The 14,045-nt window shown below is 53.5% G+C and overlaps 4 protein-coding genes across 7 annotated transcripts; 2 read left to right on the forward strand and 2 right to left on the reverse strand.

Annotated features, from left to right (window-relative positions):
* Positions 1-2,583: 2,583 nt before the first annotated feature.
* PV09_08877 lies at positions 2,584-4,355 on the forward strand. Of its 2 annotated transcripts, XM_016362844.1 has the most exons (3): positions 2,584-2,636; positions 2,688-3,635; positions 3,723-4,355. In XM_016362844.1, the coding sequence occupies exons 2-3, from the start codon at positions 2,801-2,803 to the stop codon at positions 4,064-4,066; spliced, it is 1,179 nt and encodes a 392-aa protein (XP_016209319.1). In that variant the 5' UTR covers positions 2,584-2,636; positions 2,688-2,800; the 3' UTR covers positions 4,067-4,355. The 2 variants fall into 2 exon arrangements, with proteins under 2 accessions (XP_016209319.1, XP_016209318.1); XM_016362843.1 differs by having other exon boundaries at positions 2,584-3,635.
* PV09_08878 lies at positions 4,227-8,122 on the reverse strand. Of its 3 annotated transcripts, XM_016362845.1 has the most exons (5): positions 7,508-8,122; positions 5,671-7,461; positions 5,459-5,600; positions 4,951-5,398; positions 4,227-4,889 (listed from the first exon to the last, which is right to left on the reverse strand). In XM_016362845.1, exons 1-5 carry the CDS (start codon positions 7,811-7,813, stop codon positions 4,457-4,459), a joined length of 3,120 nt encoding a protein of 1,039 aa, XP_016209320.1. In that variant the 5' UTR covers positions 7,814-8,122; the 3' UTR covers positions 4,227-4,456. The 3 variants fall into 3 exon arrangements, with proteins under 3 accessions (XP_016209320.1, XP_016209322.1, XP_016209321.1); XM_016362847.1 differs by having other exon boundaries at positions 4,951-5,600; XM_016362846.1 differs by having other exon boundaries at positions 5,671-8,122.
* A 1,088-nt stretch (positions 8,123-9,210) lies between these two features.
* PV09_08879 (uncharacterized protein) lies at positions 9,211-10,622 on the forward strand. Its single transcript, XM_016362848.1, has one exon. It carries the CDS (start codon positions 9,360-9,362, stop codon positions 10,416-10,418), a length of 1,059 nt encoding a protein of 352 aa, XP_016209323.1. The 5' UTR covers positions 9,211-9,359; the 3' UTR covers positions 10,419-10,622.
* On the reverse strand, positions 10,419-13,471 carry PV09_08880 (catalase-peroxidase 1). The gene is made up of 2 exons (XM_016362849.1): positions 11,070-13,471; positions 10,419-11,016 (listed from the first exon to the last, which is right to left on the reverse strand). The coding sequence occupies exons 1-2, from the start codon at positions 13,431-13,433 to the stop codon at positions 10,966-10,968; spliced, it is 2,415 nt and encodes an 804-aa protein (XP_016209324.1). The 5' UTR covers positions 13,434-13,471; the 3' UTR covers positions 10,419-10,965.
* Between the last annotated feature and the right edge of the window lie 574 nt (positions 13,472-14,045).

Here is a 14,045-nt window from a genome sequence, read left to right on the forward strand (position 1 = left end):
AATTCGCCTACATATCTTTGATGACAGTCTGAAGAGGGCCTGTCTTATCCTTACACCTGAAGGCGAAGACCCTCTTCACCTTCGGGTCGAATTCACGGATCGATATCCTCTCGAGCCTCCCAAAGTAACGATCCAGAGTCAAATCAACCATCCCAATGTGTTTGGCGACTACATCTGCGCGACTATCCTCAACGATGCGAGGGCTTACACCAGTGCGTATACGCTGAAAGCCCTATGCATCCAGCTGCTGAGCTTCTTCTCGGACGAAAGGATCGAGCAAACATACGGCGGCATTGCCTACCGTCGGAACTATCGCGATTCCGAACTGACTACAGGAGCTGGTTATCTTTGTGCCGAATGTGGCTTTGGCGAAAGGGAGATTTGGTCCGCCGAGATTCCCATAATCGCGGGTCCAACTGAAAGCCGATTACAAAAGCGTTCTCATGTTTGCTCAATTGCCAAGCTCCCTTTCGAGATTCTGCTGCTAATATGCGATGAGCTCGATACGGACGACTTGGCCATTGCCGCGAAGGCATGGCCCAGGTTCAGCATCGCGCTTCATCACCTCGTCCCGCTGCGAAATACGCAGTGCTTCACGCTCAAGAGGGGAACCAAGGAAGTCAACTTGGGTGTTGGCGTCCAAATTCAGCACTCAGGCCTCAGCTGCGAATTTGATCTCATCTCCGACGTTGCCTTCTTCGACTTGAAAGTTCGAAAGTCTGTCCACGGCCTGAGTTTTACTCACTGGCTACCCCTCGCCATCAACGAGAAGCATTGGTCTCGTGTGAAGGGTGAACTTCTCGAGAAGTCTTTGACCCAAATCCAGCAGTCGATGGCCAAAAGTGGTCCACTGGCCAATGTTCTCTACGCATTCATGAATGATGTTGTGGTGAAGCTGTCCGAAGATACGGGCAATGCTCTCTCGGGATATCTGGGCAAGTCCCCGAACAAGAGCACCCTAAGACATGCTTCCGAAAAAGCTGTTGAGAGTTACTTTGCTCTTTTCCATCTACTCGTCTGCATGGCATTGGAAAGCCCATCTGTTATTGCTTCGGCACATCAACAGGTGAACGACTTTCTCAAAGGCAAACGCGACAAAACTTCTGTTCCGAATCTAGGACAATTCTTGGTTGCGCGATTGCTTAGCGATGCAGACCGTGGTGAGGAGCAGACTGCACAGGAACAGGAGGCCATTACAGTCGCCATCATCAAGGAGGCGATCGTTCGGAACGTGGTGTGGATGCTCTCATCCCATAGCAGCAAAGGTGGAGGCAAACCGGAGCTCGCGTATATGGAACCATCCAAGGTATCGCACTATCGCCTCGTCACCACATACCGTGCAAGCAAAACGTCGTATCGTCTGCTCATGTTCCAAGACCTGATGCGTCGTACTGTCTTGCAAACATACAGCTCCAAGTCCCTCGCGCAGATCAACAAAGAGCTGTTTTCTCACCACGGTCAACCTCCAGAGGGCACAGCTGCGCGACTTGCGGCACAAATTCGAGGCATCCAGGCCGTCAACAACTTTCCAGACTTCTTCAGTGCGATGGACATCAAGAAGAAGCCGTCGGCGGAGAACTTTACGGACTTCTTGCGGCGCAGCATCCAAATGAGCATGGATGCAAAGTACTCTAGACAGGCGTTGAGCCAAGGCGAGGCATTGTTCCTGAGGAAGCAAATGGAACCTGATGTTGAGGTCCGGGATGAAGTTGCACAGCTATATCACCATGGAAAAGTGTCTTTCTTCCCACAAGAAGGAAATAAAGTAAGGAAGCGGCTATGACGGCTGGTTAAGAGTTGCGAAAGATGCTGGGTCAGAGGTGAAAATGTCGGTCCAGCCAAATTCATTGTTCGAGATGAAACTTTTCTGACGAGCGACCACTTATGATACCCCAAGGACAAAATCCTTAATTTTAACAGAATTGTTGATTTCAAATCTTAAATGTCCCATCTCTGGGCAAGGAAATGGCCCAACTCACGTTCCTATTCAGTTCGTAGATGCTGCTTCGCTTGCTTGACGTCCTACTATCGCAACTTAATTGTTCCCTCGGTGCTTGAGACCACAAAAGGTCGGAAGATCTAGAGAAACTAGACAAGACAGACCATGCGCGAGACCAAGTCTAGATGAGGCGCATTACTCTCCAAAGTCATCTCTCACCATTTTCCAGGCTGCTCCTTGGACGCCGTCGAGCAACGAAGGCTTGAAACTGGATAACTGCATGACCTACGCCTCTACTGTAATCACTAGGGGGCCCAGTTCCCGAACGATCGGGTCCACGTTGAAAGCGGCACGCCGTCGACGGCACCCGCAGACAGCGGGTTAATAAACGCGAAACAATAGCTTCGGCCGTTTCACATGCATCGCGGCATGTCGTGACATTGCCCTTTTGCTCAGAACTCCGACAGCGGCAGTACTGTCCAGCCCCGACGACACGAAAGCCGGACTGATTTTAAAGATGCTGGCTCAGCGTCGAAGAGGAGATGGGTTGTTGAGCTGATGAGGCTGGGCTACGCCAGCGATGGCTAGTGCGGATCACACCGCTTATCGAGAGGATTAGGACCCTTGTAGATTGCGAACGTCCAACCACAGCTGCGACTGTGTGAGAAAAAAAAATACTTGCTTACTCGAGGTGAACGTATTGCTCTTCGGGTCCAAAAACGCTGTCAGCGCTGACAACCGAGCCAAGGCGGGTTTGTGTTCCTAGATTTTCGATATCTTATCAATCGTTCGGCGCGTAGCCTGGCGCTGTTTGATCTCGTCACCGCACGTTGAACCCCGTTCTCCGCGTAGATTCCGCCCATGGCCGCCGCGACTATCCCAGAGCCATTGCCGCTGACGGAAGACACTGCGCTTGCGGAGAAGACGGCAGCATTGTCTGTACAAGATGTTTCGGTCGCTGAAGGCAGCGAGGCGTCTTCGATCAAGGATCCTCTGCCGCTGACAGAGCAACCCGTCGCATCCGTGTCCGCTCCGTCCATGGACGAGCTTGCGCCCAAAGGACCAATTGCAAAGCCCATTCCGTACCCGTTGCCGACCTGCAAACCGGAGCCGGCCGCAGAGCTTACGGCGGAGCATCAGAAGAAGTATGACGAGCTGCTGGCCATAGTAAAGGCGTGGACAGAGATTCCCGTCACGTCCGCAAAAGGGGCCAAGTCAGAACCCCTCGACGACACAGATAGGCTGTGGCTCACGCGTGACTGTCTCCTTCGCTACCTTCGCGCAACCAAGTGGAATGTGCCCCAAGCCGCCGACCGTCTGAGGTCGACGTTGACCTGGCAGCGCGAATTTGGCGTCCGCTCGACCATCGACGCGGACTACGTCTCGCCGGAGAACGAGACGGGCAAACAGGTCATCATGGGCTTCGACGTGCACGGCAGGCCGTGTCTGTATCTCAATCCTGGCAAGCAGAACACCGACTTCAAGGAGCACGGCGAGCGTCAGACGAAGCACCTCGTCTTCATGCTGCAGAGGGTCATTGACATTCTGCCGCCCGGCCAGGAGAGCGTGGCCCTGCTGATCAACTACAAGGACACGAGCAACAGCAAGAACCCGCCCATGAGCCAGAGCAGACAGGTCCTGAGCATCCTGCAGACGCACTACCCCGAGCGTCTCGGCAGGGCGCTGATCTCCGACCGTAAGCTTGATCTTTTTTTTTACCCCCCCCTTCCCTTTTCGCTTCCGCCGAACCGTTGAAGCTAACGCGTGAGAAACGCACGCACAGTGCCCTGGTACGTGACCACCTTCTACAAGCTCATCTCGCCCTTCATCGACCCGGTCACCAAGTCAAAGATGAAGTTCAACGAGCCGCTCACCCAGCACGTGCCCGCCGAGCAGCTCCTCAAAGCCTACGGCGGCAAGGTCGACTTCGAATACGACCACAAGGTGTACTGGCCTGCGCTGAACGAGATTTGCGACGCGAGGCGAAGGGACTACGCGGCTCGATGGGAGAAGGCCGGCAAGCAGATTGGCGAGCATGAGGCGTACCTGCGGGGAGGCGACGCGAAGAGCTTGAACGGTGAGCACACCGGCACTTCCTATCCGGCAGGCTTCGCGGCGTCTGCTTAGATCGCGAAGGTCAGGCATGTTTTCGGGGTGGTGAAGGGACGGAGGGGAAGGTGCAAAGGGGGCTTTTCTACACAAGGGTTGCGTACACATAAATTTATAGAGGCGTACGCGAGCCGCACTCCTATAGAAAAGAAGGACGCTATGCACGGCTTAAAAGCTCGGTGAATCTCGTTTGGCATGCTAATACAATTGGATACTAATAATAATTGTAAACCCCCTTTGCAAGGGGTGACTTGATGCGTTCGAGCAAGTCTGGACGGAGCACGATCATGACGACTCAACATGTGTGATCCCGAAGACCGGATACGCGCTTCCTGCAAGTCGTTTTCGTCATGAATCGAACTTTCTCAACGGAGGACGCGACTGGACAGGACGTCCCCATGACTTTGGTCAAGAACTCTTGGCTTTGCCAATCTGAAAGCTGAAATCCACCTCCCCAACCAAGTCTTTTACGATTTGCGCCAGTTCGTTCATCCCATCGATAGTGCGCGCGCTCGCGACCTCGATGACTCCAAGGGCTCGAAATCCCGGCTCGTCCAGGTTTGTGACGTCCAAGATGTCGTCTGCAGCGCCGTCATCCCTTGCTTCGACTTGTCTGGCGGCTGAGAGATGCACTGCCTTCGGGACTGTCAGATAAGGCGGCAGCGCTTGGTTTTCGGCGACAGAGGCGGCCAAAAGCGTGAGCAGGCTGGCGGCTTTGTGGGATTTATGGCGCGAACGGTCTCTGGAGGCGGCAAACGTGGACAGCCAGGTAGACGAGCTTGCGTGGGCTTTAGAGAAGGCCTCGCTACAATAAGCAATAACCGTGAGGTATTGAACGGTGCTGAAAGCGAGGTTTAGCCAGCTACATTTCAGCGTGGAGACGCACTTTTCGAGTTGCTTACTTCTGAATTTCGTCAACAAGTGCAGAATATGCCTGCTTGGGAAACTCGCCACCAAAGGGTGGCTCCCAATCTATGTCGACCAGGTTCTGCTGCATGGCGTTGATCAGGAGGATCAGCTCGTCCAGCAATTCTCCACGCATGTCTTGTAGTCTGCGTCCGGGGCTGGTCTTGATGCTCACATCACCTTCTTCGTCGTGAATTCTTTGGTCAACGGTTGTAGTGACGCAACTGAGATACTTTGCAAGGACGAAGAGCGAGCGTCCGACGTTCTGACGAAGAACGGAAGCTTCTGTTATCGGCACAGGAAATATTGTCCATATGTATGCTACGACTGATCCTGCCAAGACGAGGAGTAGACGATATGGTGCGAGCTCGTAGATTGGATAGTAGAGCTGCCCAGTTGATGTGGCTTTGGCTATGCCGAGAACTCTTACTTGTAGTTCATATCCTGCGACGGCGTTAACTCATGCTGACGAATAAAAAAATCAAATAAAGAGATGTTGATTACCAATAATCAGCACCTGGGTTAGAGCTCCGACCACAATGCCAATGAGGAACCTGGGACATCTCGCTGCCCAGTAGAACCAGAAGGCCATGGAGAACGCGAATACAACAATGACACCTGTTGTGTGACCATCTGCAACGTACCACTTTCCAAAAGAAAAAAATAATTCGAAATCAGCCGTGAACTCGCAACAAGGCGGAGCCCGAAGAACTTACGTTGATGTACGCAGATGCCATTCCACCCACGCTGAATACGATGTTGCAGGCGAGGTTGAAATTTGCGCTGCCGTTGGTAGGTTTCATTCCAATGATGATCATGATCACTGCCCACACCACCCGTTGTTTGATGAAAAAGGTATGAGTCTTTTCCAAGTATGCCATGATTCCGACGCTCATTGTCGCAATCGTCACTCGAACACCAAACTGCGCCGCGTCGGAACCTAGAATATGAGAGGCCGACCGCACGCGGTCACCAAAAGCCTGCCAGGAGTTCTTAGGAGGCAGATGTTCCGGGTCGCGAGGACTTTTCAACGCGTCTCCAAGCCTGATGGCTCCACCTGGCTCAGATTCGTGACCGGTGTCTTCCGCACTCATCTTGGATTCGTGACCAAAGAGCATGCCTTTAATCCAGATTTTAATTGTTTGATAAGTCGGAGTGATGAGTCTCCTTTTTGACAAGGTTCCGTCTCTGACTTTTGCTTCCGCGAATTGAACCAGCGCCAGAATGGTGGTTGCAATAGAGTAACCCAGATACTCCATGTATAATACGAGGCTAAGTTGGCGTCTTAACCTTGTCTCGCGGACGAGCACTTGATCCCCCAAGCCATTCACGGCATCTTTCTGGGCCCAGGCTGCAGACTTGTGCATCAACGACTTGACCCCTTTGCTTCCCGCCCATTTTTGCAGTTGCGCTGTTCGATATGGCCGGAGGTCGTTGATCTCCTTCTCCAAATAATGTCCAAATTTCAAATCTCCTGGCTTTGGAACTCGAGGTCCTTTCTCGACGTCTACATTTCCTGTTGAATCTTCCGAGTTGGATTTACCTCTCCGTATCAAGAAACTGCTTGATATTGGTACTGGAGCGAGTTTTAAGAGTACCAACACATGCGTGATTGCATCGTCGAGAATTTGTACTACAGTTTCAAATGACTCGTGAAGTGAGCCCACTAATTCTTGCCAATCTAGATCTACGTCTTCTTTATCGTCCTCGAGAATATCCCCGTCTCCGGATGCTTTTTCATGTATTTCGCCTGATTGGGCGACAACATTATTTGATTCTCTGTTACGATATAGTCGCTCAGAGATATCTGTCATCGTCGACAAGCTTGATATTGGAACAAGAACACCCCGAAGAAGCCGATAGAAATCTCTGATGTCAGTGCCTTTTAAGTGGCCGTACGCAGCCTCTCGTTGTGCATATACAACATCTGCCTGAAGTTTTGCAGAAAGAGAAATGACTCTCTGTAGTGACATCTTCAGGCTCTCCGCTCGTCGTTGTCGCAGCGATTTGACGTCCTGCGAATGAGCGTCTGCGCAAGACCCGTATTGTCTCATGATTGCCAGGAACTCCGATTGACTCTTCAGAAGCGCCTGAAATCCGCGCAGCAGCTGTGTTGCTTCCGCAAAGAACACCTTTCTCGACGAAACAGGGATGACGAAAATCGCCACCCCAGTCGCGATTGCTTGGCCCGTCAAGAAGGTGTAGAGGAGTTCTTTGACGAAACTGTACGAGTATTCCATCGTTGGCTGACTTGGTCCGAAGGTGAATCCAATCGCAGTGAAGATGGTGAATTGGATGGACGGAATGTAGAGGGCTGGCCTGGCAGCCTTCAGCACGTTGGTGAAGAAGGTATTTATAACGAGGAAGATCGCGTTAATCACGGAAGCAGACGAATTGTACGTCCCGTACGCGTCTGGGGGCGCTCCATCTGCCTTTGTCGATTCTCTCGCCTTTACGGCGGCGTACTGGCCTAACAAAACCATGGCCGCGGCAAGACAAGTCAAGAGCTATCCGATGTGAGCAGTCGCTTCAGTTCTAACCTGATGTACACACCACACATATGAAGAGATTCATGATGAATTGGCCACGTGGGAGAACAGGAACCGTTGTGATAGAGATGATGATCATGACAAAGCCGAAGTTGAGGTAGTTGGCAGCTACCGCTTGACTTTGATATATTGAGAGAGCAATAGTAGACGCAACCGTTCCCTTTACCATAAACATAACCACCAACGGTGTTATACCCAGACTGTCCCATATTCGCTTTACAAATGGTCGGCTTGGCGTTGCTGTTGATTTGTGTGTGCCGCTGGGCTGGGACGATTTTTCATTCTTCTCGACCGGGTTTGGGTTTGCCATCTCAAAGAATCAGACTCATGAAGCCGCGTCAGGAGGCAGAAGAGGATCAGTAGCATTAATCGCAAAGGCAAAGCTCCTCGGACCAGATCGTCTCTTCGTCCAAACCCTCCGCAATTAGTACGAGGATCAAATCATGCTTAAGTTTTGAATTTGGACGTAGGAATGATAGTATGTTGACTTGCCCCCTCTAAACAAAAAATATCAATAAAAACATCGATATAGGAAGAAAAAAAAATACAAAAATCGTACGATGTATCATCGCCTCCTTGCGTGACCAGGGCCTGAGCTCTGCAGCTGCTTCGACAAGGCCGACCAATAGGTGGAAGAGAGTCACGCTATGATGGTCATCTCGGATACGAGAGATAATCAATAAGAAGATATTTGCTCCGAAATCTTCCCAAGTTTGGTTCCTGAACATTCCGCTCCAGAAGATGAGGTGTGTGCATCGGCAACATTTAATTGTCGCTTAAAGATCTCTTCGGACAACTCCATCGTACCGTAGTGTATTCTGTAGTCGCGCGACCCAGAAACCTCATTGTCGCTATGAATGGGGGGGCTCAAATCAGCCGAACAAGTGAAACAGTTGATGAAAAAGTCAGTAATAAAAGATACAAAAGGAAAAAAAAGGAAATCGAAGACCATCTTGGAACGAAAATGGACGTCGAGCAAATACTCGTCTAGAGCGTTACCTGTTAACTTGGGCTATCGGGAATGCGGATCGACGGCTGGGGCACAAAACATTGGACGGTCTCTTGGAACATCCCGAATCAGTTTTTTAAAAAAAAAATTCGACAAAGGGTGCAACAATTGGGCTTAAGAATAAAAAACCAAAGACATGGACGCGCAGGCGAAACATGGAGTAGTAGAGTGGATGCCTACAGCGAGGTCGTAAACGGTCTGGATATCTTCCTAAATGCCTTCCTCTTACTGAGGCTATCATAACTGCAGATATTATTTCTTAACCACTGTTATATATTTAGTTATATATATAATATCTAATATATCTAATTATTTTGTAGAATATGGATAATTAAGGAAAAGTATAAGTAGTTACTTTAGGCTAAAATTTGTATTGTCACCTGAATTTTCAGGTAGAAATTCTGAAATTCTATAACTAGCTTTACCTTTGTAAATACTTATTTATATAGGTTAAAACTAATATTAAAATAGATTAAATAAGAATCTTTCCTTTTCTTTACAATTTTTTTTTAGATAAATAAAAGTGGTTTATTTGAAATATCCTAATAGATAAAAAAGGGTGAGAAATGCGCGGAGAGCCCCTGAAAATGAGAGTGTCCAGACCGTTCCCGATCTGGCTGTAATAAAAAGCTGCTCCACCTCCGGGAGGCACTAGTGCCTACCGCAAGGCTACAAGCATCTCAGCCTATGGCTAGAGATATAATACCAGCGCGTGGTACCCGAAGCATTTCGATGCCAGCTACAGCCCCTTCCTCCACGCAAAGTAAGAAGGAAACAAAAACAAGAGGATCAAGCTTGGTTCGGTGAAGCGAAGGATCGAGACCCCTTTTCCGTTGTCAGCGCAGTGATGGGCCAGTCCAAGCAACAGAGAGCGGCGGAACACGGACAAGACAACCGGTCTAAGAAGCAGAAGAACAAGCGGGCGAAAGACGAGGGCGACGACGACGGCGGCGGCGGCGGCGGAGACGAAGCCTCGTTCCCGCTCATGAGGCTGCCGCGCGAGCTGCGCAACCGCGTGTACGAATTCCACCTCGAGTCCGTGTACGAGGCGTCGCGGCCGCTGAGTCGGCTGCGCGAGGTCGTCGACGGGAGCGCGGAGCCGTCCGTGGCCGCGCTCCAGGACGTGTGGAGCGCCGAGCGCGGCGCCGTCGTCTACCGCGGCTACTACCAGCCCGTGTACCACGCGGAGCTCCGGCCGGGCGACGTCGAGGAGTACTACTGGGTGCACGGGACCGGGTGGGTGGCGAGGGAGTACACGACGCCGGCGCTGCTGGCCGTGGCCGGGTCGCGGGCGGCGCGGGAGGCGCACGAGTGCTACGTCGAGCGCAAGCTGCTCGTCGACCTCGACACCGTCAACCGGTTCCAGACGTGGTGTCTGGACCTGCCGGACGAGGGCATCCGGCGCATCCGGCGCCTGCACGTCGCCTGCCGCGCCTCGTACGCGGCCCCGGCGCGGCTGCGCGGCCGCCTCGACGCCGCCACGCAGCTGACGTCCGACCGGCCGCTGTTTCTGATCCGCGTCGCCGACGCCAGCCGCGAGCTCGTCGTCTCGGCGCTGTACCGCCCCGTCGACCACGAGCTGCGCGTGCTGCGGAGAAACTTGGCCACGCTGGTCGCGCCCCTGCTCGAGAAGGGAAAGTCGTCGTTCGACGGCGAGGACGTCGTCGAGGCCCTCTTCGCGCTCCACTGCAAGACCGTCGGCGAACGCGACAGAATCGTGATCGGGCCTTTGAAGAAGGGCATCATAGGCTGGACGTTCGTCCTCGACGAAGACGACGTTGCGGGCATCGGCCCTCTGGACGGCCGGTCGCCCCAGGACTTGATCGAGGAGATTCACGACCGCAGCAATCTGAGGAGGCAGCGTCTTTTTCGGGCGCGTATTGGCGAAGGCATTCTTGACAGTTGATGGATGGTTACTGCGGCACAAGCTTTTTATTGTTGCTTTCTTTTCCCCAGTGTCTAGTCTCTGTGGAAGCTAGTCTGAGTCTTGATTGTACAGTCTAGAGCGATTGAAGGACGTACTAACTCAACCTCGTTCCATCCATCCAATTTAGTGCTCATATCTCTCTTTGTCAATTATTCATTTGAAGCATAATCACGATAGAAAGCGAGCCAAGACTGCTTACGGACTCCATTTCTCGTTGAATTCTTCGTATTTTAAGTGATGGTTTTGTTTTTGTCTTCCCGACGTAGAGAATAGAAAAATCAAACCTGCTGCAGAGGCGCGCTACATAGAAAACACCAACTTTGCGTCTGAGCATACAACATCACCGGCCGCCTTGTTCGTCTGTAAACAAAGGACATATCCGAGCGTTTCGCATTCATCATGCCAGTTCAGCCACCTTGTCCGTGTCGAAATCATCCACGTCACCTGTCTCGATTTCATTCCATTCTACATCTCTTCCCAGCCCCTAGTTTCACCCAGCTATTCTCTTAATTTTTTTTCTCTCTCTTTATACTTTGGAAAATGTGCGTTTCCTTGAATCACTCAAACTGTGCACGGCCTTGCGAAACGTCAACAACAAACTCAAAGCCTTGGCGATAGTCATAGTCTTGCCTTTCCAGCGCTGGAGCCCGCCTTGGTGTCGAACCGATCCAGGTTCATGACCTTGTCCCAAACGGCCACGAAGTCGTGCTTAAACTTCTCCTGGTTATCCGACTGCGCGTAAACTTCGGCAATGGCGCGCAGCTCGGCATGGCTGCCAATGACGAGATCGAAGCGCGTTGCGGTCCATTTCTTTGCGCCAGTCTTGCGGTCGACACCTTCATACAGCTCGTTCGAGCTGTCAGTGGCCTTCCATGCCGTGCCCATGTCAAGAAGGTTGACAAAGAAGTCGTTGGTGAGCTTGCCTGGCGTTTTTGTGAAAACGCCGTGAGACGATCCGTCGTAGTTGGCATTGAGGGCCCGGAGACCGCCAAGCAGGACGGTGGCCTCAGGGGCGGACAAGGTAAGCTGCTGGGCCTTGTCCACGAAGAATTGCTCAGTGCGGACTCGTGGAGTGCTCTTGCCGTAGTTGCGGAAGGCATCAGCAGTCGGCTCGAGGTAGCCAAAAGACTCGACATCGGTTTGCTCTGCTGAAGCATCGGTGCGCCCTGGTGTGAACGGCACAGGGAGACCCGAAGCCTTCTCGAGGCCGGCAACGCCGCCAAGGACGACAAGGTCGGCGATTGAAACCTTCTTGCCAAACTTGCCTTGGATAGCCTCGAGTGCGCCTAAGACCTCTGCGAGCTGTGGTGGGTTGTTGACCGGCCACTTGTTCTGAGGGGCGAGACGGATACGACCGCCGTTGGCACCGCCGCGCTTATCACCGCCGCGGAAGGTGGAAGCTGCAGCCCAGGCTGTCAAGATCAGCTTGGTGGGATCGATGCCTGTGGCAAGGATCTGCTTCTTGAGTTCTGCAATGTCCTTCTCGTCGATGACTGGACCCTCCTGCGGTGGGACGGGATCCTCCCAGATGTAGACCTCCTGCGGAATCTCTGGACCAAGCCAGCGGCTGCGAGGGCCCATGTCACGGTGCAGGAGCTTGAACCAGGCCTTGGCAAAGGCACTGGCAAACTGGTCTGGGTTGGCAAGGAAGTGGCGAGAGATCTTCTCATACGTTGGGTCGAAGCGCAGAGACAGGTCGGTGGTCAGCATGGTTGGCTTGCGCTTCTTGTTGGGGTCAAACGCATCGGGGATGATCTCCTCGTTGGTCTTCGCAACCCACTGGTTGGCACCCGCAGGCGACTTCTCAAGCTCCCAGTCGAACTTGAAGAGGTACTCGAGGTATTTCATGCTCCACTGGGTTGGTGTCGCAGTCCAGGTGACCTCGAGACCGGACGTGATGGCGTCTGGGCCCTTGCCAGACTTGTACTTGTTGCTCCAGCCCAAGCCCTGCTCGTGCAGGTCCGCAGCGGCTGGCTCGGGACCGACGTTTTCTGATGGTGCAGCGCCGTGGGTCTTGCCGAACGAGTGGCCGCCGGCAATAAGAGCGACGGTCTCCTCGTCATTCATACCCATGCGGCCGAAGGTTGTGCGGATGTCGCGTGCGGCAGCGACTGGGTCGGGAATGCCGTCCGGACCCTCTGGGTTGACGTAGATGAGACCCATGTGGGCGGCTGCGAGTGGCTTCTCGAGCTCGCGCGAATGGATGTCGGTGTGCTCCTTCTTGCTCTGGTCGCCACCTACAGTGCCGGACGCAGAGAGGCCGGCCTTGCCGTCCGAGTAGCGGACCTCGTTGCCGAGCCAAGTGGTCTCGCCACCCCAGTACACAGACTCGTCGGCCTCGAAGACGTCCGGGCGACCGCCGGCAAAGCCCACGGTCTTGAAGCCCATGGACTCGAGGGCAACGTTGCCTGTGAGCAGGATCAAGTCGGCCCACGAAATCTTGTTGCCGTACTTCTGCTTGATGGGCCACAGCAGGCGACGAGCCTTGTCGAGTGAGACGTTGTCGGGCCACGAGTTGAGCGGGGCGAAGCGCTGTTGGCCTTCGCCACCGCCGCCTCGGCCGTCGAAGACACGGTAGGTGCCGGCACTATGCCATGCCATTCGAATGAAGAGGCCACCGTAGTGACCGAAGTCAGCAGGCCACCAGTCCTGAGAGTCGGTCATGAGGGCGGTGAGGTCCTTCTTGAGGGCAGCATAGTCCAGCTTCTTGAACTCCTCGGCATAGTTGAAGTCCTTGCCGTACGGGTTGGTGAGAGGAGACTGCTGACGGAGGATGTTGAGCCTGAGCTCATCGGGCCACCAGTCGCGGTTGCGAGTACCGCCGCCGCCAATGTTGGCGCGTTTGGCTCTCTCGTGAGCGGGGCATTCGGCCATGGTGCGTGTTTGGATGAGGGGTGCTGGGAGTGAAGAAGGTTTGGAGCAGCGACGCAGAAAAACTGAGCGGGTGGCAAAGAAATAGCTGGAGCAGAGGGTGTGAAATTGACGCAAGCTCATAGGTTGGATTACAAAAGAAAGTTGTTCTCGAACAAGAGATGACCACGACCGTTGCCGCTATTATACAGGCCGAGCCAGGCGGGCAGCGCTTGAACGCGGGGTCGACCCACAGCGAAGGTGGAGCGTCTGGACGGACGCGCGACCTGCTCAGACCACCAGCACCACCCGTTCACATCCTCGCCCGCCCACGCCCACGCCCACGAGAACCACGACCACGACCACGACGACCGCGGATCAATCACACGCCCGCGTCCGCCAGAAAGGCGCTGCAGAGCCCAGCCGACGCTCGCGTCTGGTGTTGTCCCGACAGGCCCTCGATCCTGGCCGCCAGCAGACCACCACCAATCATGGCCGTCCTGTCCGGAGCTGCGTCCCAGCACTCGAGCTGTACCCGGCAGTTGGACGTCGCTGGCCGTTCCGGAACGCGCTGTGCTGACTGTCGGCGGCGTCCTTGATCGCCTCCCCCTCTCCACCCTTTTTTTCGCCTCTTCTGTGCGCTGCGTCCGTACAATCAAGGCCACATTCCCAGCACCGATCTGCTTACTTAGCCGGCTCTTCTCGAATTGCACCTCGGCCCCACACACAAGTACCAAGAACGGCCCAAACGTGTGC

The sequence above is a fragment of the Verruconis gallopava genome (assembly GCF_000836295.1).
Source record: "Verruconis gallopava strain CBS 43764 unplaced genomic scaffold supercont1.49, whole genome shotgun sequence".
Taxonomy (NCBI): Eukaryota; Fungi; Ascomycota; class Dothideomycetes; order Venturiales; family Sympoventuriaceae; genus Verruconis; species Verruconis gallopava.